At 41.2% G+C, this 23,647-nt stretch overlaps 1 protein-coding gene across 9 annotated transcripts in view; it reads left to right on the forward strand.

Moving 5' to 3' along the window:
• The window catches only part of RASGEF1B (RasGEF domain family member 1B), a 451,463-nt gene that overhangs the window by 411,133 nt on the left and 16,683 nt on the right, over positions 1-23,647 (forward strand). Inside the window, exons 1-7 of one of the 9 annotated variants that reach the window (XM_049709380.1) lie at positions 5,898-6,047; positions 6,708-6,756; positions 8,932-9,028; positions 13,360-13,449; positions 18,058-18,240; positions 19,919-20,041; positions 20,401-20,538. In XM_049709380.1, the coding sequence (XP_049565337.1) occupies positions 13,405-13,449; positions 18,058-18,240; positions 19,919-20,041; positions 20,401-20,538 (489 nt within the window). In that variant the 5' untranslated portion in view covers positions 5,898-6,047; positions 6,708-6,756; positions 8,932-9,028; positions 13,360-13,404. Of the gene's footprint in view, positions 1-5,722; positions 5,798-5,893; positions 6,340-6,707; positions 6,757-8,931; positions 9,029-13,359; positions 13,450-18,057; positions 18,241-19,918; positions 20,042-20,400; positions 20,539-23,647 lie in introns of those variants that run through there. The other 8 variants (XM_049709379.1, XM_049709382.1, XM_049709385.1 and 5 more) reach the window with 8 other exon arrangements.

Genomic DNA, 23,647 nt, shown 5'->3' on the forward strand with positions numbered 1-23,647 from the left:
GAGTAAAAAAATTCGCCACTATGTAAACTGCAGAGAAAGAAAGAAAGAGAGAGAGAGAGAGAGGGAGGGAGGGATGGGGAGGAAGGAGGAAGGAAGGAAGGAGCAGGGGGAGGGAAATAAAGAAAAAGAAAAGAAGAGAAAATAAAAGGAAAGAAAGTCTAAAAACTCCAATATAAATTTGTGAAGCCTAATATAGGCACCTCATCAGGCTAGATGTTCCTGGATTTTATGTCACTGTGACATATTTTAAAGTCTTGGTTCTGGCAATATATATGGGTTTTTTCCTCACCAATGGAAAGGCACAGTCCAAAATTCACATTCATTTTTATTTTGTTGTATGTTCTGAATGAAAAAATGACAATTGTCTACCATTAGCCTTAATGCAAGAGCAGGGGCAGGGCTAACCAAAATCGCATCTATTTAGAAGTATTTTCAAAACAGTATGTTCTGGGCTTCCCTGGTGACACAGTGGTTGAGAGTCCGCCTGCTGATGCAGGGGACACGGGTTCGTGCCCCGGTCCGAGAAGATCCCACATGCCGCGGAGCGGCTGGGCCCCGTGAGCCATGGCCGCTGAGCCTGCGAGTCCGGAGCCTGTGCTCCGCAACGGGAGAGGCCACAGCAGTAAGAGGCCCACATACCGCAAAAAAAACAAACAAACAGTATGTCCTAGTTCAACTATTTTGGGTGGAAAAGTACAGCTTGTTAGTATCTTGGAAGTTAGAAAGTTTGGGCTCACAACTGCTTTTCGTAACAGCTGGTGTTTGACTTTTAACTTAGGAAGGCAGGGCATTTCAAAGAGAGTTTGTATGAGTTCTTACTGAAGACAATTGTTTTATTTATCTGGGGAACTTTATCCAGACTAAGACATTTTATTTGAGCTTCCGTTATGAATTTCTTGCTGTGAGAGGTGTTAAATTCATACCTCTACAGAGAAGGCCTTGGTCTTTCTTAGGCTTATTTCCTTACATGCTTTTCCTTCAGAGATAATCTCTTTAAAGTCACAGAGCAACACAGTCTGGGCCAGAAAATTCCTATTTCTTCCAGTTCTTTTCAAACTTCACCTCTACAGGCAACAGACATGTCTTTCCACCTCATTTACTCATCCAGACACATCTCATAAGCATACACCCTGACTCTCTCAACAGACCTGAAGTAAATGGACTATTCCACTAATAGGGATATATTTCCATATATTCAACCTCCATTTTCCTTTAGTTCTTTTTTTTAAATTAATTTATTTGTTTTTATTTTTGGCTGTGTTGGGTCTTCGTTGCTGTGCACGGGCTTTCTCTAGTTGTGGTGAGCAGGGGCTACTCTTAGTTGCGGTGTGTGGGCTTCTCATTGCGGTGGCTCCTCTTGTTGCCGAGCACGGGCTCTAGGTGCGCGGGCTTCAGTAGTTGTGGCACGCAGACTCAGTAGTTGTGGCTCGCGGGCTCTAGAGCGCACGCTCAGTAGTTGTGGCTCATGGGCCTAGCCGCTCCGCGGCATGTGGGATCTTCCCGGAGCGGGGCACGAACCCGTGTCCCCTGCATCGGCAGGCGGACTCTCAACCACTGCGCCACCAGGGAAGCCCAACATAATTTATTGAATATAGTTTATGAAGTCTGATTAATAATCTAGACGATGGTTACTTTAATGATAAAGCAACCAAGAGTTTACTATTTTACTATCTTGACTATTAAATAAAATAAATGATATTAGCAATATTTAGAGAATTCTAATAAAGCTATTAGCGACACCTAAAGAATTCTCCTTTATCATTTCATCAAGAAGTATTTAGTAGAGAATATTTGTCATAAATATTTGAAAACAAATTGTACTTCTATAACGTCAAAGTAGCTCCATAAATTTCAGCCCTGCAGGAATAATTAGGAAGCAAAATCATAGTTTTTGAAGTTTTGGGCTTATCATCCAGACTCTTTGACTTGTGTAACTTTGTTGTTATCTTGTTGGATGGCCTTAGATCATTTAATCTCCCTAGGATTCGATTTCCTCACCTCAAAAATGCCTTGGTTGGTGGCATTGGGGTGGGGAAAGATGAAAAGAGATGATCATTAATATTTCTCCCAGCTCTAAAATTTTATTATTCTATTATTCATTTTCTCCCTCCCACTCAGTGTTCTAGGACATAGATTGGTAATTAGTCAAAACTGAGGGGACCTTCTAGCAAAGTAATCAGACTTAACATTGAAGGCTATAAGAATTTGAAACAGAAAAACCTTTTCTTAATTCATTATAAGATCAACTCACTCACAAGAAACCAGACAAAAACCTCTAGAAAGAGAAATGAGAACTAGAGAAATATATGTGTATTTACTATTCACTGTAAAGATTTTACAGGATAAAGAATATTTATCCAATGAAACTCATGTTTATAATTGAATTTCCACTCAAAAGAATGATACATTGTATCAAAATAATGTGTTTAAGGTTATGAAATATTTCTTTGTCCATGTAGAAAAAATAAATCACTATGAATTATATAATCAATGATGATAAGACTGTCTCATAAGCTTATGATCAGGCCAAGTACTATTATTTCTCAATATCAATATCCCTCCTGAGTTTATTACAACTAATTACTTTATAAGAATAAGTAAAAATTGGCAAATGAGCAAAACAACGATGCTTATAAAGGAAAAATAATAAATTTGCTGTTCAACAGTTCTAGTCTAGTATAAATGAACATATGGTAACTTTGTACATCTTCTTAGGAGACGTTGAAAACCTACTATATCTGTTGTGGAATTTCCCGTGTAGTTGTTACATTCTTTTGTACAACTTTAAGATCTGGTAGACAAAAAGTGACAGTGAAAGAGGATCACCTAGATGTGTGGAAGAAACTTCCCTGAAGTTACCTTTTCTAGTCAATTCCCTTCTATTAAGTGGTATCTTCATAGCAAATCTAAATGAATGGCTCTCTGTAGTATTTTTAGTGATCCCAAGAAAGGAAAATACATGCCTCTGTAATGACTACCATTAGAACTGATTGACCCTCACAGACCCAATATTCTCCCTAAATGAGACAATGATGTGAAAGAACACTGTAAATGATAACAATTGTTAGGAATTATTATTGAGGAGACCATTCCAAGGCTGATCCAATCATGTGTTTCATCACAAAAATTCCTCTAAGTGGCAGGGTTCATTTTGTATTTATGAAGGGCCCGGGACTCGGAATCTTGAATATCTAAATTTTCACGTCTGTCGTTCATCATCCTTCTTTCAAGTTCCAGGGAAAGGTATGAATAGAGGCCAATGTCAAACACGTACATGCTTTATTACTATGAAATTCCAACATGGCCTCCTCATAAGCTAGGTTGGCCCATGGGCAGAATCCCTTTTACTCAGGCTAGAATGAGGAAGAGGGTATGAAACCAAAGCATGCTAAAAAGCCAGGTAATATAAGGGGTTTTCTCTAAGGTCTAGAGCCATGCTGGTCTAACTGACCTAACACCCCATCATACCATTGCAGCCATGTGGGAGAGAGAGTCCAAAGAGAGAGGATCCCAAGAAATGGAACCCAGATCCCAAGAAATGAGACCTCTGGCTCCAAAATAACTTTGTCTCTACCTAGCCACACCACTACAGTATTTCCTCCTCCTCTGTGAAAGGGGTGGGGCTGGGGGGAGAATCATGTATTTTTTTTTCTTCCTCTTCCTTTAAATCTATTCTCTGTGCAAAAGCAATTGCTTTTCTCTTTCTTTTACATAAAATAAATAATTTGGTATCTGTGCAGTACTTAGGTATTATAGGGTTTATTTCTTACCTGTTTAAAAAAAATAATTGGGTTTGTGTGTTCCAGAGAAGCTGTGATTGGTTCAGAGATGCTAAAGGGCAAGTTAACCAGCTACAAAGTTATATTCAAATACCTTGCTTAGGAATTGTTCAATGATTTTCTCAAAATTGCATCTGATCATTCTTCACATTTTTGCTTTATGAAATTCTTGTAATCTTTTATTGAAATACACAAGAGGCAGTATACATCATACTTATAAAAAATGGGTTTGTCTTCCTTGGCTTAGAAAGTGAGAAGTTTGAGGCTGAGGTCTAGATTGGCTGTTGGTAACTAGTGTGACCAATGCCTTCAATTCCTGCCATTTATAAACTGGGGCTAAGATTCAGTATCCTTGGACTCTTCATCTTCATATTTCAGAGTGACACTAGAAACTAAATGAAGGAGAATACATGGAAGTGTTTTGGAGAGTTACTTGGCCATTTCACAAGGCCCTTTATGATCCAGAGAGAAGGAATTCAATACGAGAAAAAGCTGCTATTCAACTTGGAGCATCGTTAATGTTTTTCTTACCCTGAAGCCTTGATCCATTCCCTTATACTTTTCCCTCTTTAGTCCTATCTGGTGTTCTGGAGCCTCATTCCTCTTTGATAGGACAATTTTTAAAACTTTGAAGGCCATTATGCTTTGTGAGATTTTCATTTAAAGTTCTTGTGTCTTCAACTGCGGAGCTGGCACTCCACAACTACTAAGCCCATGCACCCTGGAGCCCAAACTCCCAGCAGGAGAAGCCACTGCAATGAGAAGCCCGCCCACCGCAGCGAAGAGTAGCCCCCGCTCGCAGCAACTAGAGAAAAAAGCCCATGAGCAGCAATGAAGACCCAATGCAGCCAATAAATAAATTAATTAATTAATTAAATTAAAAAGTTCACACTGACCTTTAAAAAAAAAGTCTACAACAATCTCTTTAAAAAAAAAATAAAGTTCTTGTGTCTTAAGATCATAAATCACAAATAATGTTAAACTTGCATCTGAGACATAATAAATGCTGCTTTGCAATGACAAGAACTGATCTCTGGTTTAAATACATATATCTACTAGTTTTAACAGCAATGAAAAGACTCTGGTTTAATTTTTATTTTTATTTATTTATTTTTTTTGCGGTATGTGGGCCTCTCACTGTTGTGGCCTCTCCCGTTGCGGAGCACAGGCTCCGGACGCGCGGGCTCAGCGGCCATGGCTCAGGGCCCAGCCGCTCCGCGGCATGTGGGATCTTCCCGGATCGGGGCACGAACCCGTGTCCCCTGCATCGGCAGGCGGGCTTTCAACCACTGCGCCACCAGGGAAGTCCCCAGCCTCTTTTTATTCGTACAAATTTTTATTAGAAAAATAGTTTTACCGTTTTTCCTGAAATAGTTATCAAGTATCCAATGATAGAGCATGCGGTTACCATGACAGCACAGCCTTTACTGAGGTCAGACCTCCCCTCTTTGCCTCCAGAAACATATTTCACAGCAGTTTTCCTTTCTTTGTGGAACTTGTAACAGCCACAATTTTACATTTTGTTTGGGTGACCATTTGCTTAACGTTTGTCCACCACTTAACTGTAAGGCTTCCTAATGGCAGGGACCAGCCTGGAGTGTGCCCCCAGCGTTTGGCACAAAGCCTAGCACTCAGGCTTTCTGTAAATATTTGCTGAGCGAATGTTCTTGTGGTTTCCCTCAGCTCTCTTCTGAAAATTAGAGGGACAGTAACCTCTAGCTCATAATTATGTTAATAGATACTGTATAACAGGTCGGGCCGGTATTTACAGGTAGCACACAGGTAAACGAACACACACAGGCATACACATGACTGCACAAACAGCCCCCGGCAGGTGCCCTCAGGAGGGAACGCACGCAGTCCGAGCGAGCCGAACCAGCGTAGTTAAACACGCCTGCGCCGGGCTCCGCCGGCCTCCGCAGCGTGGGAGGACAACCGGTAGCCGCGCCACTGGAGTCCCGGGCCCCCGGGGACGCGTGGGCTGGCCGCGGGCGCCGGGGGCGGTGGCAGAGTGGGCGGTGAGCTGCGCCGTGATTGGTCTGCGGGGGCCGGCGGGGGGCGGGGCTGGCGGCGGGGGCGGGCACTCGAAGAGAAGGGGGTGTGCGCGGCGGCGGCGGTGGCGGCGGCGGCGGCAGTAGTTTCAGTATAAACAAGGCACCCGACTGGTTGGGCGGAATTTTTTGCGCTCTTTTGCTTCCTCTACTTTGGTTGCGTTGGTGGGCACGCGGAAAACAGCTGGGAAGCCGAGGACCCCGGGTCCATCTGCCGGTGGGTTGTTCCCTGGTCAGCAGTTCTCACGGGAGAAACCGGAGCCCGGCAGCGGGAACGCGCCACCCTGCTGCGCGCTGCGCTCTCCCAGGCGGCCCGGGAGCTGCGCGCGGAGCAGTCTGATCTCTGACTGCGCCCCGGCTGCCAGTGCCCCTGGAGGCGGCGGGAGATTCTGGCCAGCGAGCGCTTGCTGGTGCAGAGCGTCCCGCAAAAGCGGGGGAAGTGGGGAGTCCTCCTGCCAGGCCACCGAGGGCGTCTGGGGCCGCCCCGGGAGCGGACACGGTGCCAGCAGGTGCGGGCCCCAGCTACTGGGGCCCGGGCGGGGACAGGCTTGGGTTTTGCTTTGCTTCTCTCGCCCCGATCCCGCAACCAGGCCTTCTGTCTCGAGATCTTGGTACAGTTTTTGAGGATTTGTCTGAGTTCTGGTCGCTTTCATCCTTTCTTCAACCTTTCTTCCCTTCCTGTGCACAGCTAGGTTGTTTCCTTCTACTTCTTGGCTAGTTTTCGTGAGTGTGTTGGGGGGGGTGGGCAGTTGGGGGTCCTGCTTATTTTTGGTGACGGAGCCTTATAATCTAAGGTCTGACTCTCAGGAAGAGACAAGGGAACAGAGGTCACGTGCTCGCCACTGACGAGGTGATATTCTTTCCTTTCTCCGTTCAGCTGGTAACTTGGGACACAACGTGTCGCCTTGCTGTTGCCCTGAGCTCAGGTGAGTTGTCTCGGGTCACCTGGCCGGGCGATAATAACGTGAACTGTGGGTACCTGGGAGCCTCCGCTAGCGGGGGGAGGCTCCTCTCTCTAGGGGAACCGTGGAAACAACTTCAGTGCTGTACAAGCTGAACAGGGCGGAACAGGGGGGCTGGAGTGTAAGTGTGTGTGTCTGTCTGGGATCCACTGGAGTATTGATTCCCACCTTACCCCAACCTGATCCGCGCAGCTCAGGCGAAAGCAGCGTAGCTAGGTCCTCTGACAGTGCGGAGGGCGGCACAAGTGTAGTAAACCGCAGGAGGGGATCTCTAGGGAGCCACTTTCTCTTCTGAATGTAGATGTGTCCGTCTTCGCCGACGAATTCGGTGGGTATAGTGTGTATGGATGAATATGCACAGAAATTTGTGTATGTATGTTTGGGCAGAAGGCGTCTCCAAGGAGTTCGTCAGCAGCACCATGTGACGATGGCCAGGGACCGCTGGTGTGCGTAGATCTATATTTAGCCCTGGATGATCTCTAATGGCCGAGGGAGGGTCTCTGAACTGAGTGCATAAAGGGAAGAGTTCAGGGATCAGGGTTTTGCACTCTTGAATAATGTCTGGTACAGTCAGACTCAGATGGGGTGAATAATTTTTCTTTCCTCCCGAAAACAGTAGCTAGAGCTTGGCATGTGATAGCTGTGTCTTAGTTTAAAACATGGACCATGGTGATAAGCCTGTGCTAAGAAACAAGGAGGTTACAGTTAACCAGAGTATATGCCTGATTGGAGATTTGGAAGGAAAACAACTAGTCAGGTGAGATTTAGAGCAAATGTAGAATTGACTTCTAAAATGAAAGAAAAATTCTTGGCTGTCGAGATTTTCATAGCAGATTAAAAAGTGTGGCAGCTTTTTAGGTCCTATCATTAATGGTTAGTTTATGGGGGGGGCAGTTGTTGGGCCAAGGAGGACCTAGGGCACTTGACAGAAGTCAGGGTTCACAAGCGCTGCTCTGTTACGCCTTTCAAGCAGGTTTTCTGGAGAAGTGGAGAAGATCGGCTACTGATTAGCAAGTGTCTTGTTGGCATTCTTCCACGACATGTGGGTCAATCCTTTGTCTTCCTAGAGGTGGCAATATTTCTGGCTACTAAGTGTAGTACTTTTCAGTGGTCTAATGGAGTGTTAAATACTTCGAATTGATTTCTCCCCTGGTGCATTTTCAGTCTTGCTCCATTTTATATGCTCCATTAGACATTTAATCTGATTCCTGAGATCATTCTGTCTTTTGGAACCGAAAATCACCATAAACTATTTATATTTATTGTTTTTTTAATTTAAGTTATTCTTAGGCATATATTGTTAAATATTTTAAATTTTTATTATTTATCATAATCATTCACATTTCTTATATTATTACTAACATTACATTCTTACAGTCTAACTACTGGCCAATAAACTACAATAGACCAAAAAAAAAAAAAAAATCAATTGAATAACACCTATCTAGGAAAAAGTAAGAAAATTGAAGGGGCAAAACTAGGTGACTGTTTATGTTGGTAAGTTACCTAATATGGCACCGGAAGTGGTGGGATCAACTTTATCAATCTCCAGAGGTGGCCTGGAAGAATTAGACTTCGGAGGAGCATTTGGATGACCCCAAAGAGAGTACCTGCTTGGACAGGAGATGAGAAAATTAGGGTATCCTCCCTTACTTGGGAGAAGAATCTGGAATACCTGAAGCAGGGACTTAGAATCTTGATTCTGGTGCCACAAATAATAAATGGAACAACCATTATAACATCTTGTAAGGTCTTAAAGAGACAAATTGTACTGTTGAAAATACTGCTTAAGATTGATGGGAATTTTGTCTTTAGTGGTTGAATACGGGTGTTACCCCCCCTTTAGTTGTCCTTTTTGGTTTTCCAGTTAAATCTATAAAAATTAGATTTGTGCAACCCTTGATTATCCTAGGATGACAGATGTAGCCTAGCGCTGTGGGCAGATTTCTGCCTTGGGAATAGAGCCTAGGGTTCTAATCAATCTGGAGCCCTAACAAGTCACTTACTTTCTCCCTATACCTGCAGGATCTGTGAAATTGACAAGGTGTTGAACTAGATGATTTGTGAGTCTCTTTTAGGTCTGTGTTAACTGATTTATCTTGCTGTACTATCAGCTCGTTCATTTGCACTCTTTATTAGCTGTGGAACAATGAAGGCTGAAGAATGGTCTGCAGTTAGATGTTCAGCTACTTGGTGTGTGGAAATGAAGAGAGGAGAGTGAAATTTCTTCTTATTGGTGAAAATTATGTAGAGATTTATTATCTGCTTAAGCTGTTTTTTGCTCTTGTTTTTCTCCTACAAGTGTATTTAAAAATGCTATTTTCAAGAAGGTTGAGTCAGGAAAATTTTTTGGACTTTTTAAGTCAGTGTTACTATTTTGTCATTTTAAAACCAGTCTTTTGACCAATCATTTTTCCTTAGGTTTGTGTGTTTATTATTTCATGTCAAGGTACATTTATATCCGGAAGTCATTCAATTGATTCAAATTTTATTAGGAAGCCCTGGTATGAAAATGAGTTTAACACAGGGAAAGTACAAATTAGTCTTGTAAGAAAGGAAAGCACTTTATAGAATGCTAGTATCCTTCTATTTATCTAAAAGGGAAGAATGGAGGGGGGTGTGGGATAAGGGTAATTTTTCAAGAACTTGCAGCCAAAAAAATAAAATTATCCCGGTAACCATGTTCCACAATAAATTGTAAATAGAAAATTCTACTTGTTTACTGAATGTCCTCACTAAGTATGCTGAGGTGAACGGGGTTTAGAAACATAAACCCTTTTAGTAAAGGATGCTCCCCATTTGATATTCTATAATTTAGCTTGAGATCTATCATGTATAAATGATTCAATTACTTATATCTATGCTGTTCAAGGTAATGGCCCGTGCTCTTCAGTAAATAGCCACCTGGGGATATATGAACTTAAGTTTAACTAAATTAAACAAACAAAAATTGCCCTAGCCCCATTTAAGTGTTCGATAATAGCTACGTGTGGTGAATGGCTGCTGTATTGGACAGAAGAGGAACATTTCCAATATTCCAGAAGGTTCTTTTTTGACAACACTTAATTAGATAACGATGATTCTGATTTTCCAGAAGATCACTTTTATTCCTCTGGGAAAATGACAATTAATTCTCATCCCAAGACAGGCACCCAAGACAGGCACCCAGACATAGACTGGCTTTATATGTTTTCAACTGTATATCGAGCAATGCCACTTTCCAAAGTTCAATAATATTCCACGATCCCAAACACCAATTTCTCAAATTTTTCCCCCAGAACTCTAATTATCCTTTGAATTTTTTAAACCAGCACCTACTGTTACTGCTAGAAAGCACAAATCCTTTCAAAGACAAGGCACGTGGAGCCATCTACTGTTAAGCTCAGGAACTGCATGGCAGTTGTAGACGATTAAAAACATTGCAGGAAGAATGTCAACATGTGCTGTGATCAGTTCCTACAAAAAAAAATTAGTAAAGATTTATCTCATAGAAAAGTTTTAAATGATTCTCCAGGCCCACTTGTAGTTGCCACGTACCGAATTGTTGTTTTGTGTCTTAATAAACTGCTGACAAGATATTCCCAAGACAAAAGATGACAAATTTTAGCTTTGTTTTTCTTTCAGGGAAACCAAAGATGGTAATTATTTGAGTCAGAATCCCTTTCCTCCATTAATTAGGAATTAGTGAAGAAAAATTTAAGTAGCATCTAGGACAAATCAAGCAAAATGCGCATTCATTTTTTAATGTGGAATCCTATAATAAATCAGGAAATACCACCATTCCATCATTGTAGAGAGAAATAGGACCTTCTTTCCTCAAAAATACTGATTATTTCCCCTTGACCATGAAATCTACAAAGCATTTGGGGCTCAGTTCCAAAGAATGTACTTATCTGGGAGTTACTTACTTTTTGTTCACATGCCAAAGAAGTGAGTTGATTCTGAGTCGTCTACTCTGTTTTGTTTGTAATCTCAACACAATACCTCTTTTTTCAAGGAGGTTAGCAGAGGTGTAGCATTTCTAGTGTCCAGAGATGCTGCTAGAAAGAAATGAGAAGATAATCTTTGAGACTTTTTTCAAGTTCAAAATAAGCATGTTTTATACAGTGTGGGAGACTTGACTTTTACTTTCCCCTAACTTGAATCCATAGTTAGAGAAACACTCTCTGAGCGTACAGTCAGCACTTGTATTCTGAGATCCAGCCGTGCCAAAAGGAGGCTAAAAGTACTTGAGATCCCAGCTGGAGTAAAGTTGAAATATGTGAACTCTTTCTCATTCCGATCTCTGGAGCCTTAAATGAAAAAAGGAAGAGGCTGCATCTCACCAAAGTGCAAAGTTCCTTTGGAATTTAGATGGGAATTTGGGAACCAGTCATTGCCGGATCTTAAATTAAGCCTCTCCTCCCTAAACAAATATGCTCTCAAAGTTCAACTGTGATAGGGAGGGCTTCCTCTACCTCGTTTGGACACATGCCCAGCATTTGAACAGAAGCAAAAGGATAGCAATCAATATAAAGACATTGGATTTATTAAATATTTCACTGAGGTGCTCTGTGATGAAATAGGGGCTGAAATAAACCTTTTTTATCTTGGACTCCTACCTTTGCTACCTCATTCTCCTGAGTGTAAAGGAAATGCTGACTTGACATCCTGGCAGAGATTTACCAAACACCTAAAGCAGTTGTTGAAGGATGGCTTTTGATTTAGTTCCCACACCCATCTTTTCCTGGCCCTCTTCCAATTGGAATTGTCACCTGAAACCACCTTAGACTGATGCACCTGCCTCCTCGTAAATAACCTTGTGCAAAAGCAGTCACTAATTCAAACACAGTCTGTTGTTTCAAAAAAGGCAGCTTTTCATCTGGTGCTTTAGTTGGTTTGAAACCATTAGGCATGCCTTTCAAATCCATTCATCCCTTAAATCACCTAGAGCTCGCTTCCTTGCTGCTGGATCAATGTCATGCTGAACTTTTGCAGGGTCCTTGGAAGGACATGATATATCTTTGTGACTGAATTAGCTGCCCCGGTAAGATATCTTGTCTGTCAACCAACTTTTCAGCTTCCCAAATTAAATATAAGAAAGAACATTCATCTTGTATATGTGGGTTGGATATCTTTTACTTCCTCTTGGGAAGTTTTCCAGAAGAACCTGTAATCTGTATGCTAATTTTAGCAGCTCAGAGCTTTCTTTTAGCCTGGGTCATTGTTTTTTTGTTTGTTTGTTTTTGGGTTTTTTTTAACAGTACGCGGGCCTCTCACTGTTGCGGCCTCTCCCGCTGCGGAGCACAGGCTCCGGATGCGCAGGCTCAGCAGTCATGGCTCACGGGCCCAGCCGCTCCGCTGCATGTGGGATCTTCCTGGACCAGGGCACGAACCCGTGTCCCCTGCCTCAGCAGGCGGACTCTCAACCACTGCGCCACCAGGGAAGCCCTGAGTCATTGTTTTTAAAACCAAAATCTGTTTCCCATTGTCTCATTGCCTCCCCCTTATCCCAAAGTGCTCCCTCAATGTGTGTGTGGGGGAGCTATTTAAATATCTCTATGCAAACCGAAAGAAGTGTCTTTTTCATTCTCTTCAACGCCATTGGATCAGTACTACTAGAAAATATTTACATGTATTGGTTGATTTCTAAGGAGCCAGTCTTCAATGTGTTAAAACAAGGTTCTCTTCAGAACCACTATGTTCTCTTTCTTTGAGGAAGTAGATAAATACGATCCAGGTTCTGTACAGGCCAGCACATGTGCTTCCTAATCTGGAGTCTGAACTCCCTGAAAGTATATACAAACCTGTTGGTCGATTCCTCTGGGGGCAGTGTGTGGAGAAGTTGTGATCTTTTCCTAAAAAGTTAAGAGCTACTGGCCAAACAATATATTCTGAGTTTCCAGCAACTGGCTTACAAATGAAATTTTGCAAGGTGAGAATTGCTTGTTAGATTAACCTGTCCTCTGTCTTATCTTACTGGTAGTGATTTGAATAGAGTCAGCAGCTTTTTCAAGTGTCTCATATAAATCTCACTTTTTCCAAAGGAGTTAGCTACTTTGAAGTTTGACTTAACAGCAAATTAAGGCCAGTACTTAATGCTGTCACATATTCTCATTTTGGAAATAGTCAGTTTTTCCTAAACCAGAGTTTTGATTAGCAGGTCCCCATAGCAGGTATATTGGGTTGGGCAAAATTTGTGCTAAAGAAGGATGGCAGACAGTGGAGAAGTTGGTGTTGAGATTATGTTGGAAAGGGTAGAGAAGAGTAAATTGAGAGTTTACAGAACCCAACAGGCAGAAAATAGTAATTGTGAGCTGTAAAGAGAAGATTTGCTGCAGATAAGAAGTCAGAGCTACACTGAGATTAAAGAAAATAAATGGAAGCTGTGGGGTAGGAACCGCCTTACACTTAGCCCTTCTTCCACCAGGGAGGCTTTAGCAAATGGTTCCTGGAGTTAATAGCATCCGGGGCTAAATGCTTCTCTGGATTCTCATGTGCAGTACTTGGATATTCTATGAATTTGTTTTCTTAAACAAGAACCAAGCCAATATTTAATATTCTGAACTTCACTTTCTTTCATTCCAGAACTGAAGCAGGTAGAACTAAAGTCTTGGATGTCAAATTTGAGTCATGCTGAACAAACAGTGGTTCTTGATGTGGGTAATAAGAAGAAAGGTACTTGAGAGGAAAAAAAAATCTACTATGTTTATCTTCTTAGGCACTTAAAAATCCACTTCACAAGCAGTACTCTCTGTGCCATTCTGCTGACCTTTCCCCTCGTTTATCAAATGCGTCTATTACACAAGGCAGTTGATCTTTCTGGAAAATGGTTAGACTGACCACTTGCTAGAGATTGTCCAGAAATTAGTTACATGTACCGTGATCCATGATCTCTCTTTTGGTCATTTGTCTCATCAGATCTTTTTTACTGGAAATCTGTAAAGTACGTGCAAGCAAGTATTACTGTATTTCGTTGAATCTAAAATGTCATCCATTGTAAGATGCTCTTTTATTTTCTATATTGCTAAAAAAAGACAGTTAAACAGGTTTTCTTATCACTTAACTATTTATGTGCATCCCAATTTCAAAGAAAATAAAATATGAAGAAGTGTATATTAGAATTTCTGAAGTCTGTCTAGATAGCACTATGCTTTGATTGCAAAGGTCAGTAGCTTAAATACTTTTGTTGATAGTGTTGCTTTTTAATAAGAGTAATTAATGACGTTCGTACATCTTTGGGGCAAGGATTTATGTAGAACGTGTAAAACATGTAAATTTTTCTAATAGCGTGCAATTTGGGACAGACTGACAGGCTTTTCATTTTATGGTTAAACATTAAAAGTTCAAAGAAGACCATTTGCAGTATAACATGATGTAGTGTAATAAATTTTGAACCTGGAATCTGAAGACCAGGTTTGAAGCCCTGCCTGTTTGTCCCTTATCCGATGTGTAACCCCAGCTCAGTAATGAAGTTTTTCTGAACCCGTGCTTATGCAGTCAAACAGAGTAAGGATCCCTGCCAAACAAGGTAGATATAATATCCAAAAAGGCATTTGTGGGCAGTAAACCTTACACAGACGGGAGCTGCTGACATTCTCAGAGCCTTGCCCACCGTGCATCTAGGCATTTCTCAGGGGAGCGGCCTTGAGCAAGAATCAGAGAAGTAAAGGGCTGTGGACTGTGGAGACCTTTTCCAGCACACAGGATCCCATAGTATAAGGATGCACACTGAGGAAGGTGGAGGCCTAAGGAGTTGACAGTATATGGCAAGGTGGGAAAATAGGACCATTGTGCATGTAACTAAGGGGCTGGGTCTCTTGGAGTGACTTAAATCTCAGCCATTGGTTGTTGCTCTACGCAAGTTCAACAGTCAAGTTCGTTTGTGGTCAATCAGCTGATTGGCAACAGACTTTGCGCTAATTAGAAGGCAGAAAACAACCTATGATAGATTCTCTTCTTAAATTTGATTTTTAAGTATAATAAACTATAACCTCAATTAACTTATCTCGGTTTGGTGTCCATTGCTATTTGTAGTATTTTCTTTTGGTGCCTGGTTGGAGGGGTTTTTTGTCGTTGTTGATATTTTGTGCCTCCTCAAAGAAATCCTGTGACACATTTCCAAGGAACAATACAAAGACCTTTTGCCATTGCTCTAAAAATGCTCTAACTTCGCTATAAAGAAAATTGGTAGTTTTGTTATCATCTAGAATTTCGGAAGGAGTGAGCAAAATTGGAAATAATTTTCCAGATGAAAAACATACCTAGGGGCAGGGGCTGAGTAAGTGACTTTCCAAAGTTTTCACAGCTCTTAAGCCCTAGATTAGGGCTTCATTAAATCTGGGTCCTTGTCCACTTTAGGGGAGTAAATAATTATAAGTACAAATATTTGGTGGCTTTTGGTGCCGATCCTTTGAAAGGGAACTCTGAGTGACTTGTGACTATTTTGTGGTTGGTGCTTCCTGTCAATCTACCAAAGGCAGCAGGGGTGCAAGATTCAGAGGAGTGCCGTGGGGCTCACGTGGTGCTGTAGCCACGTGGCTGTGTGGTCCTAGCCTGGTCACTTCACCTCACCGCCCAAGGTCTCAGTTAGCAAACTGATGGACAGAGGAGAGTGGACCTGATTGTCATGATGCTTGGGCCTTGGCTTCTTCTGTGACTGTTTTGCTGTCATTGCTAATCCCTTAGCACACATTCCCCACCCAGTTACAGGCTTTGAATCCTCACTCTTCATCCGGCCTTTTGGCAACCACTTTGGATTGATTGCCGTTAGGACGTGAAATGAAATCTATTTTCCATCTTGGACCATTTGATTTCTATGGTCCTTTTGAACTTTTAACATTTTCTGATTTTTCTGAAATTCCCAAATCCTGGCCAACCTTCTCCCCAAAGCACTTAATATTAGGACGGTTTCGGTAGTACTGAGTAAGTGGAGAAACCAAGGAAAATTCATGGTTCTTGGCAGAAAAAAAAAAAGAAAAACAACTTCAAGGGCATGGATAGAGTGAGTTCCACTTGTCATCCTGGATACCAAGGATATTGTGTGGTTTTAACCATCTAAAGCTTTTTTTAAGCCAGAGGCAGGAAAGCCACATCCAGAGGGAAGGTTCCTTCCAGGCTGGAAGAAGTAACTTTCAGATGTTTCTCATCTCAGGTCCTGGTGTCCCAGTTTAAGGACATTTTGAGTTTCTCAGGGCAAAGGTAGACAGGCTCTTGTTTTTCTTCCCACCAGGGACAACCCATTTGCAAAGATGATATTGCACATGAAACATACTCATAGAAAACTGGCAATTTGAAGAGGACAGAAACATACTTTGTCCGTTGCTTTATAAAATGTTAACATTGAGTTCTTCATCTAACCGTGATTCCTATGTGTGAGGTCTTACCAACTAAGTGGGGAGCATTTGTGTTAACATTTACATCCTCAGTTCCTGCTCCTTTGGCCATTATGACCATGTCCTGCCCAAGCGAGAGGGATGGCAATGATGACTCTGGTAGTGACAAGTCTCCCCAGACAGAGTGATTCTCAGTCCTCACTTTCTTCCCACTTGTAGCTATTTTTTGAAGTATAGTTGGTTTACAATATTGTGTTAGTTTCAGGTGTACAGCAAAATGTTTCAGTTATACATATATGTATTCTTCTTTGGATTCTTTTCCATTATAGGTTATTAGAAAATATTGTATATAGTTCCCTGTGCTATAGAGCAGGTCCTTGTTATTTATCTATTTTATATATAGTAGTGTGTATCTGTTAATCCCAAATTCCTAATTTATCGCCCCCGCCTCCGCTGCTGCTTTCCCTGTTGGTAAACCCGAAGCTTTGTTTTCTATGTCTGTGAGTCTGTTTCTGTTTTGTAAATAAACTCATTTGTATAATTTTTTTAAGATTCCACATATAAGTGATATCATATGATGTTTGTCTTTCCTTCTCTGTGCTGGATCCTTTTATGTTCTCCCTCAGCATTGGTTTGTGGATGGGACAGAGCACAAAATACTGAAGCTTTTTTTTTTTTCTGTTTCTCTTTCCTGATGCTTCTTTCCCTAAATGCCACTTTCACCTGCCAAGTCACCTTATAATGGACGTTGTTTTTTCCCAGCACCCCACCCCTGGCCACCCCCTGCCCAGGCATGCGCACACATTGTGATGCTGTGGCCCCCATTAGTGGGAACCAGAACAGATGCACTTGGAGTAATGGACGTGCCTCCTCAGACAGGCCCCACGCCCCTCCCCCTTTCGGATACAGATATCTTTCAGCATCTTGAAAAGAGGGATTAGCCCAGGTTGTGTCCTCCTGCAGCCTCTGCACACCCTGTCCCTGTCAGTCCAAGCCCTGGAGTTTGGCTTCCCCTCATCGTTTGCCTCTGGAGCCCTCACTCTCTGCAGCTCCTGAATTGCCTCCATTGTCCAGACATGCTGCCAGAAACTGGAGTCTGTTTTTGGGGCTGGGAACTCTGTCCCTAGGAATCCAAGTAATAACTTAATAGCCTTTGGCCTCTACCAGGCATCCTCTGACAAGGGCTTTGTGAGTTGCAGAGCACACGGATGAAGGCAGTGCTCCCCAAATCAGGTGTTTGCTCAGCCTGTGTGTTTACTGAGAACTGAGGCTTTATAGAGCTCTGCACCCCAAAAGAATTTGACACAAAGGGGGTGAAAATCAATAGCATCCGATCTTCCAGTGAAAGCTGGGGAGTCAGCATTAAATCTCTTGATATACACGTGCATCTATAAACACACACACACACACGCACACACACACACACACACACACATACTTTACTTCTAGGCCTCTTTTACAATTTCATTTTTTCAACTTCTGTTTTGGTTATCTCCTCATATGCCCAATGCTAGTCTGGTATTTATTTCTTAAGTGTTATGTAATTCTTCCCATCCAACTTTCAAGGCCTACACATCTCCACCTTAGGATAATACTTGATTCAGGGGATTAAAGCAATTTAAAGCTCACTTCCCCTCCCTGACTTCATAACCGAATGTGAAGGAATGATATCTAAACACGGCAGCCAGAGACTTGAAGTTAAGTCCAGATTGGAGCCTTTGATCCAAGTGTTTTATGGTATTTTATTGGATGACATTGGTACTCAAAAATATACATGCATGTGTTATCCAAAGAGCAATTTGCTTCTTGATGGGTTCTCAGATTGTATCAGAACCTAACCTATTTTAAAAATTGCCTGTTTCCTCGTGATTATGAAAGCCTAATGCCTATTAAAGTTTACTTTTCTTTTGCATATTACTGACACTGTTTTTTCCTTTTTTATTCATTTTAGGAAAGCATGCCTCAAACTCCTCCCTTTTCAGCAATGTTTGACAGCAGCGGTTACAACCGAAACCTCTATCAGTCTGCGGAGGACAGCTGTGGAGGGTTGTATTACCATGACAACAACCTCCTCTCCGGATCTCTGGAAGCACTCATCCAGCACTTAGTACCTAACGTGGATTACTATCCGGATGTAGGTATCCATGTGCCCCTGCAACACGTCCTCGGTATCCAGCAGAATTTACAATAGAATAGACAGGGACCCTAGATGCTGCAGAATTCTATCTGGGTTACTAAGAATTTTTCTAATAAGAAATTGCGTATTGATTATTGAGTGCTTTGAGATCAGATTGAACCTGGTTATGATATGTCTGTGTATCAGTTTTCCTTTCAGGGTTGGTATCACATTGTAGTCAGTCAGAGACCATCTAAATGAAATACCTGTAAGGTTTGACTCATGCACATACCTTGGTCCTTAAATAGAAATGCCAGAGAACATTAGATGCTCCTAGAATGGTTAGTGCCTTTTTGTTTTCCAAAACTATGCTGAGAAAAGTGAAGTTACACAGGGAAGCTTCACAGAAAAGAGAACAAGAATTACATTCAAGATGCAATTCTTTATAGATTCGACATCAGATGACAGACTCACTTGTTTATGTTTTACTTTGATAACTGACATTTGTATGGATAATCCTTTCTAATTTAAGGAATTCGTTTACATTTTCTCAGTCTTTACAGCAATTCCAAGAGGTTAGAGAGGAAGAAATTGAAATTCAGAATGTTGAGGAATTTGCACATGGTCTCACTCCCAGCATCAACATTCAAACCCAGGTTTTCTATTTCTGGGGCACGTGATGTTTCTTCCCCCTTCCCTTGTGCTATGGCTGCCCCTGTTATGCAACAGCTGCTTGTTGATAAAGATTTCATGAAAATATCCAGGTGCTAGATTCGAATGATTTTATAAATATAATAATGACCTTGGTGTGTAGAGGCTAGTTTGTGCTTGCCACTGTAGTTCACCATAATGTTTCTTACTGAGTTATCTCTGTGTGTGTGAGGTTTGTTACGTAGCATTTTCAAATATGTTGCCACACAGGGAAAACTTCTAATCAAAAGTAAAAGGCATCCCTTGTTCAGCCCTGTAAGTGTTTATGAGCTACAAAAGGCACCGAAGGGGGAGAAAAACCCATGGAATTTTTCTTCTTATTGGGAGTATGAAAGTATTATAACAAATAAGCTTTACTTCATTACTGGCTTCTGGGGAGACATTGTGGTTAAAGAAAAGTATATCGTGTGATATTATGTTTTATCAAATTGCTTAGCCTTTGAGCAAGTAAATAGATTACTTGAAAGTCTGTCTTTGAATGTTCTGACACAAGCACACAAATGCTCCAGTGTGTCATACTGGACCCACTGGAGATTTCTTGAGCTGATGTGGGTTGGGTGATTTTTTTTGGTTTCCATTGAGTTACCATAATATTTGGACACAGAACAAGAATCTGTACGGGTGGTATATTTAAGTTAGATTGATCTCCCTGGGCTGAATTTCATTCTTCTTTACTAGACTGAGTTATATGTCCTGGTATCCTGGCTCCCAGAGGATGGATGTAAAACTGTACTGTGAATAATTTAGTAGCTAAACTTACCCTGTACTTCTGTTATTTTTAGTATGGTTTAAGGGAAAATATATATCACAAAGTAAAGGAGAAATCCATCTTAGGTTGTTTTACTACTAGTAAGCATCACTTTTGAAACTGTAGCATTTTAACTTTGCTAAAGAGAACTTAGTGCTATATGATGTATAATATATAGGAAAGATACTAGTTTCAGAGAGAATATAACCATGATGACTTTTTTTTCTCTTGCCACAGAGAACGTACATATTTACCTTCCTACTGAGTTCTCGGTTATTTATGCATCCGTATGAGCTAATGGCCAAAGTTTGCCACTTATGTGTTGAGCACCAGAGACTAAGTGATCCTAGTGGTGATAAGGTAATGATACCTTATTTGAACTTAACGTTTTTTTCCATTAAGTTTGGTAGCTTTATGGCTTAGATTTTGTGAAGCTGGTTTCCTTAAGTAGCCATAGCTTCCCCCCAGGCTGAGGTCCATAAATGGTATCATGGCTACGCAGAGGGAATTGGAAAGGTATAAAGAACAAATATAAATCTAGTGCCATGGAAGATCCCTCCGTCCTGCCTTAAGTTGGTAGCACTTGACATTGACTTGGGAAAGGGGGACAAGAGTCTTCTTTAACCCCAAAGACTTTGCACTAGAAGTTTACCATTAGCCCTGTTTGTAATTATTTATTTGATAGATATCACTGAATTTGATTTGCTTTTTCTCCCTAGAATCAGATAAGAAAAATTGCACCCAAAATTCTTCAACTCCTGACAGAATGGACAGAAACATTTCCTTATGATTTTCGGGATGAAAGAATGATGAGAAACTTAAAAGATCTGGCTCACCGAATAGCCAGTGGTGAGGAGGTTGGTAACCTGAATTTAGTACAATTACTCGAATTTCCAGGCAGGGTCTTGGTGAGAAGTGGTGCTAAATTATGCATTGGCGTCTCTACTGCTTCTTTTCTGTTGTTGCCTTTGGGCAGGTCCTCTCCATAGCATACTGGTCTGTTTGGTGTGTCAAAGGGGGATGATTATACAATCCCACTTCAAAGGGATGTGATCTAGAGTTTTATGTGAGTAATTTGGGGGTATGTTCATGTCAACTCAAGCACAGGTTTCATGATGCAAGTGTGTTTTCATTTTATTTTATTTACAACTTTCTTCCTTCCAAAAAGATTTGACCTAGCAAGTTAGATTATAAATATCACATTAGGAGATATAAACACTAATACATGTAAAATAACATATTTATATATTAACAGGTAATAAGTAATATATTAATAAATCAGAAATAGAGAGTTTGTATCATGGAAGGGAGAAAACAAATGTGCTAATACTGAGAATCAGTAGAGTAGGACAAGATTGCTGTATTTTAACTGTAAGCTCCAGGTAAAAGGGAAATACAGTTGGTTATGTAATTTTCACTGTCAGAAAAGAAAAAGCATAGTAATCCTTCAAAGCATTAAATTAAATGAAAATTTAAAAAAATTTCCTGCAAGGACTTTGTGAATGAGATCATGGAAACTGCTCTGTATAGTGTTTATAACAAATGCTCCTTGATAAAAAACTGAGGCCAAAAGATTAATATATAAATTAGCAAAGGTAATTCTTTAGGAGTGGAGAAGACAAAGAAAAAGGGATCCAAGTCTTGTGCTTGGAAGTTGATTCAAGGCTTAGCACCTAGACTTAGATGGAGATGGAAAGTAAGTCTGTTAGATAATCTTTCATAAATATCACTTCCCTCAATTGAGCTACCTAGCTGTGACAAATTCAAGGTTATCCTCTTTGAAGCAGGCCTGGAAGGCTGTTACTCTGTTTTGAGGCTTGTTGGGCAAGGATATCTTTGTAGTTTCTGTACTTAGGCACAGATACAGTGTTAGAAAAAGGCAGATGAAGCATTTGGCAAAGGCTGTGATGTCTTGTTTCATCCATCTTAAAATGCATTTTCCCATTATGAATAACCTACCTGGAGAAATCATTCTTTCAGGGCTGTGCTGTCAAGATCATGCAACAAGATACCTATCTAGTCTGTCTACTTCTGGCAAAAACATTTTAATACTGTTTCCCCTAACTTTAAAAAAAAATCAGACAAATTATATAAGATTAGCACTTGAAAAATACTCACTTGCTTCCCACATTATGTTTTCATGAAAATGGAATTAACCCTTTTACACTTCCCCATGACATTATATGGATCACTGGTGCTCAAGAGAGCCATTACTTCTGCAAGCCTGAATGAGTGGTTCCCTGAGTCCTTCTGCAAATTATGACTATTCTAATCATTTTGCTAGTTTGCGTGTAACAGGTTCTAGCAAGGTAGGAATTGGTAGGTCCGTCACTCACAAAGGCAAAAGTTAAGCATCACAGTTTTGTAGTAAATCTTTTCTTAGAGGGGAAGCTATTGTGTTGCTTGACAGGGTCAATGCTGGCTCCGTGACCTAAGTTTATGGCAAGCTGCTCAAAAGATTAGTGGCATCATAAGGGCTTTTTCTTGTGTGGAGGCTGAGCTCCGAGTCAGGCAGTGCTTCACTTCAGTTAAGTTCTGTGTCAGTACTTAACTTGATGTGGCAGTCAGCTTCCCTTCCTTCTGTTGCCTTTTTAAAAGGTAGAAATGACGACTTGTTTTTCCCAAAAGGAACACCTTAAAAATCTTTTTCAGATACAATGCCAAATGGATGGCTTTTTGTCCTTCTTGTCATGGGAGTCCATGAGGGGGGTCACTTCTATCTGTGTTGGCCAGATTGGTTCCGATCTCTTTTTAACAGGATCAAGCCACTCAAGAATTGGATGGAACCAAGCATGGGGACCAGATAGCCTTGTGCCTGGGCTTCCTATCAGCCATCGTGTGTTAATAACAAATCCTTGATAAACCTGAGATCTTCAGACGGTTTTGAGTGTGAAAAGATATGAGAAGATAAGCCTAGGGCTTGAGTGGAGAGATGTCACCTGCCATGATCAGGTTGGGTTTTCCAGTGAGATTGTATTCCTTTAGTCACTTCTAGACAGTGTTCAGAATCGGGTCCACGTTTGGCAGTGGTTGATTTGAATGCTTTGGCAAGTCCCCTGAAGTCTCTGCTCCTTCTTCATTTCTAAATCATAGAGGTAACCTCCCTGTAGTAATGTCCCTTTCAGCCCTAAAATTTTGTGGTGGATGCTCTTTTCCTCAGTTCTGTACTTGGGAGGCCACTTATCTGCCATGTGCTTAAGTGTCTTTCCTTGCAGACACCTTCCCTGGCCTCCCCAGCCATGGTCATCCCCCATTCTTGGCTTTCACCACCCTTTCCCTTCAGAGCACTCTGTGATTAGTAATTACTTTCTTTATGACTTGTTTTTCCTCACTAGACTCCATGCTGTGCTCCTTTTGTTCAGATAGCATCCTTAACTCCTAGCCCAGTATCTGGTAGTTAATAGGCACTCAGGAGTGTTTGAATGAATGAACGAATGAGTGAACAAACGAATCGGTTACTGGAATAGGAAAAAAATATTTCCCTCTGCTGAAAAGTTATCTCCCTCCATGGGAAGGAGTGTGCACTTGGGTTGGGACTTGCTGCTTCTTGCCTGGGACTTTAGGGATTTTCTTTGGCAGTCAGTGGATACAGGTGTGTCTTCTATATAATTTAGTTGAGTTCTTCTGAATCTGCTCGGACAGTTCCACATAGCATGGCTTAATATGTTACCCCCCTCCCCTAAGGATTTGCCCAAAATGAAGAGGTTTATTAGGACTTGACAGCAAGAAACCCGAAATGAAACTGATGATTCAATTACATGACAAATGACTATAGTGGGTACAGTGCAATTTTCTCTTCCTTACGGGGCCTGTCTTTATTCTGTCTTTATTTGCCAGGTAATTACTGTCACTGGCATTTGAAGTTATAAAAAAGAATAAGTACGTACTTGGCAATCCATGATTCCTTAAAAAAGCATGCTTAACAACACGAAGCTTTGGTTTCTCGAATGGAATCAAATGGCAGCA

This window comes from Orcinus orca, chromosome 4 (assembly GCF_937001465.1).
Source record: "Orcinus orca chromosome 4, mOrcOrc1.1, whole genome shotgun sequence".
NCBI lineage: Eukaryota > Metazoa > Chordata > Mammalia > Artiodactyla > Delphinidae > Orcinus > Orcinus orca.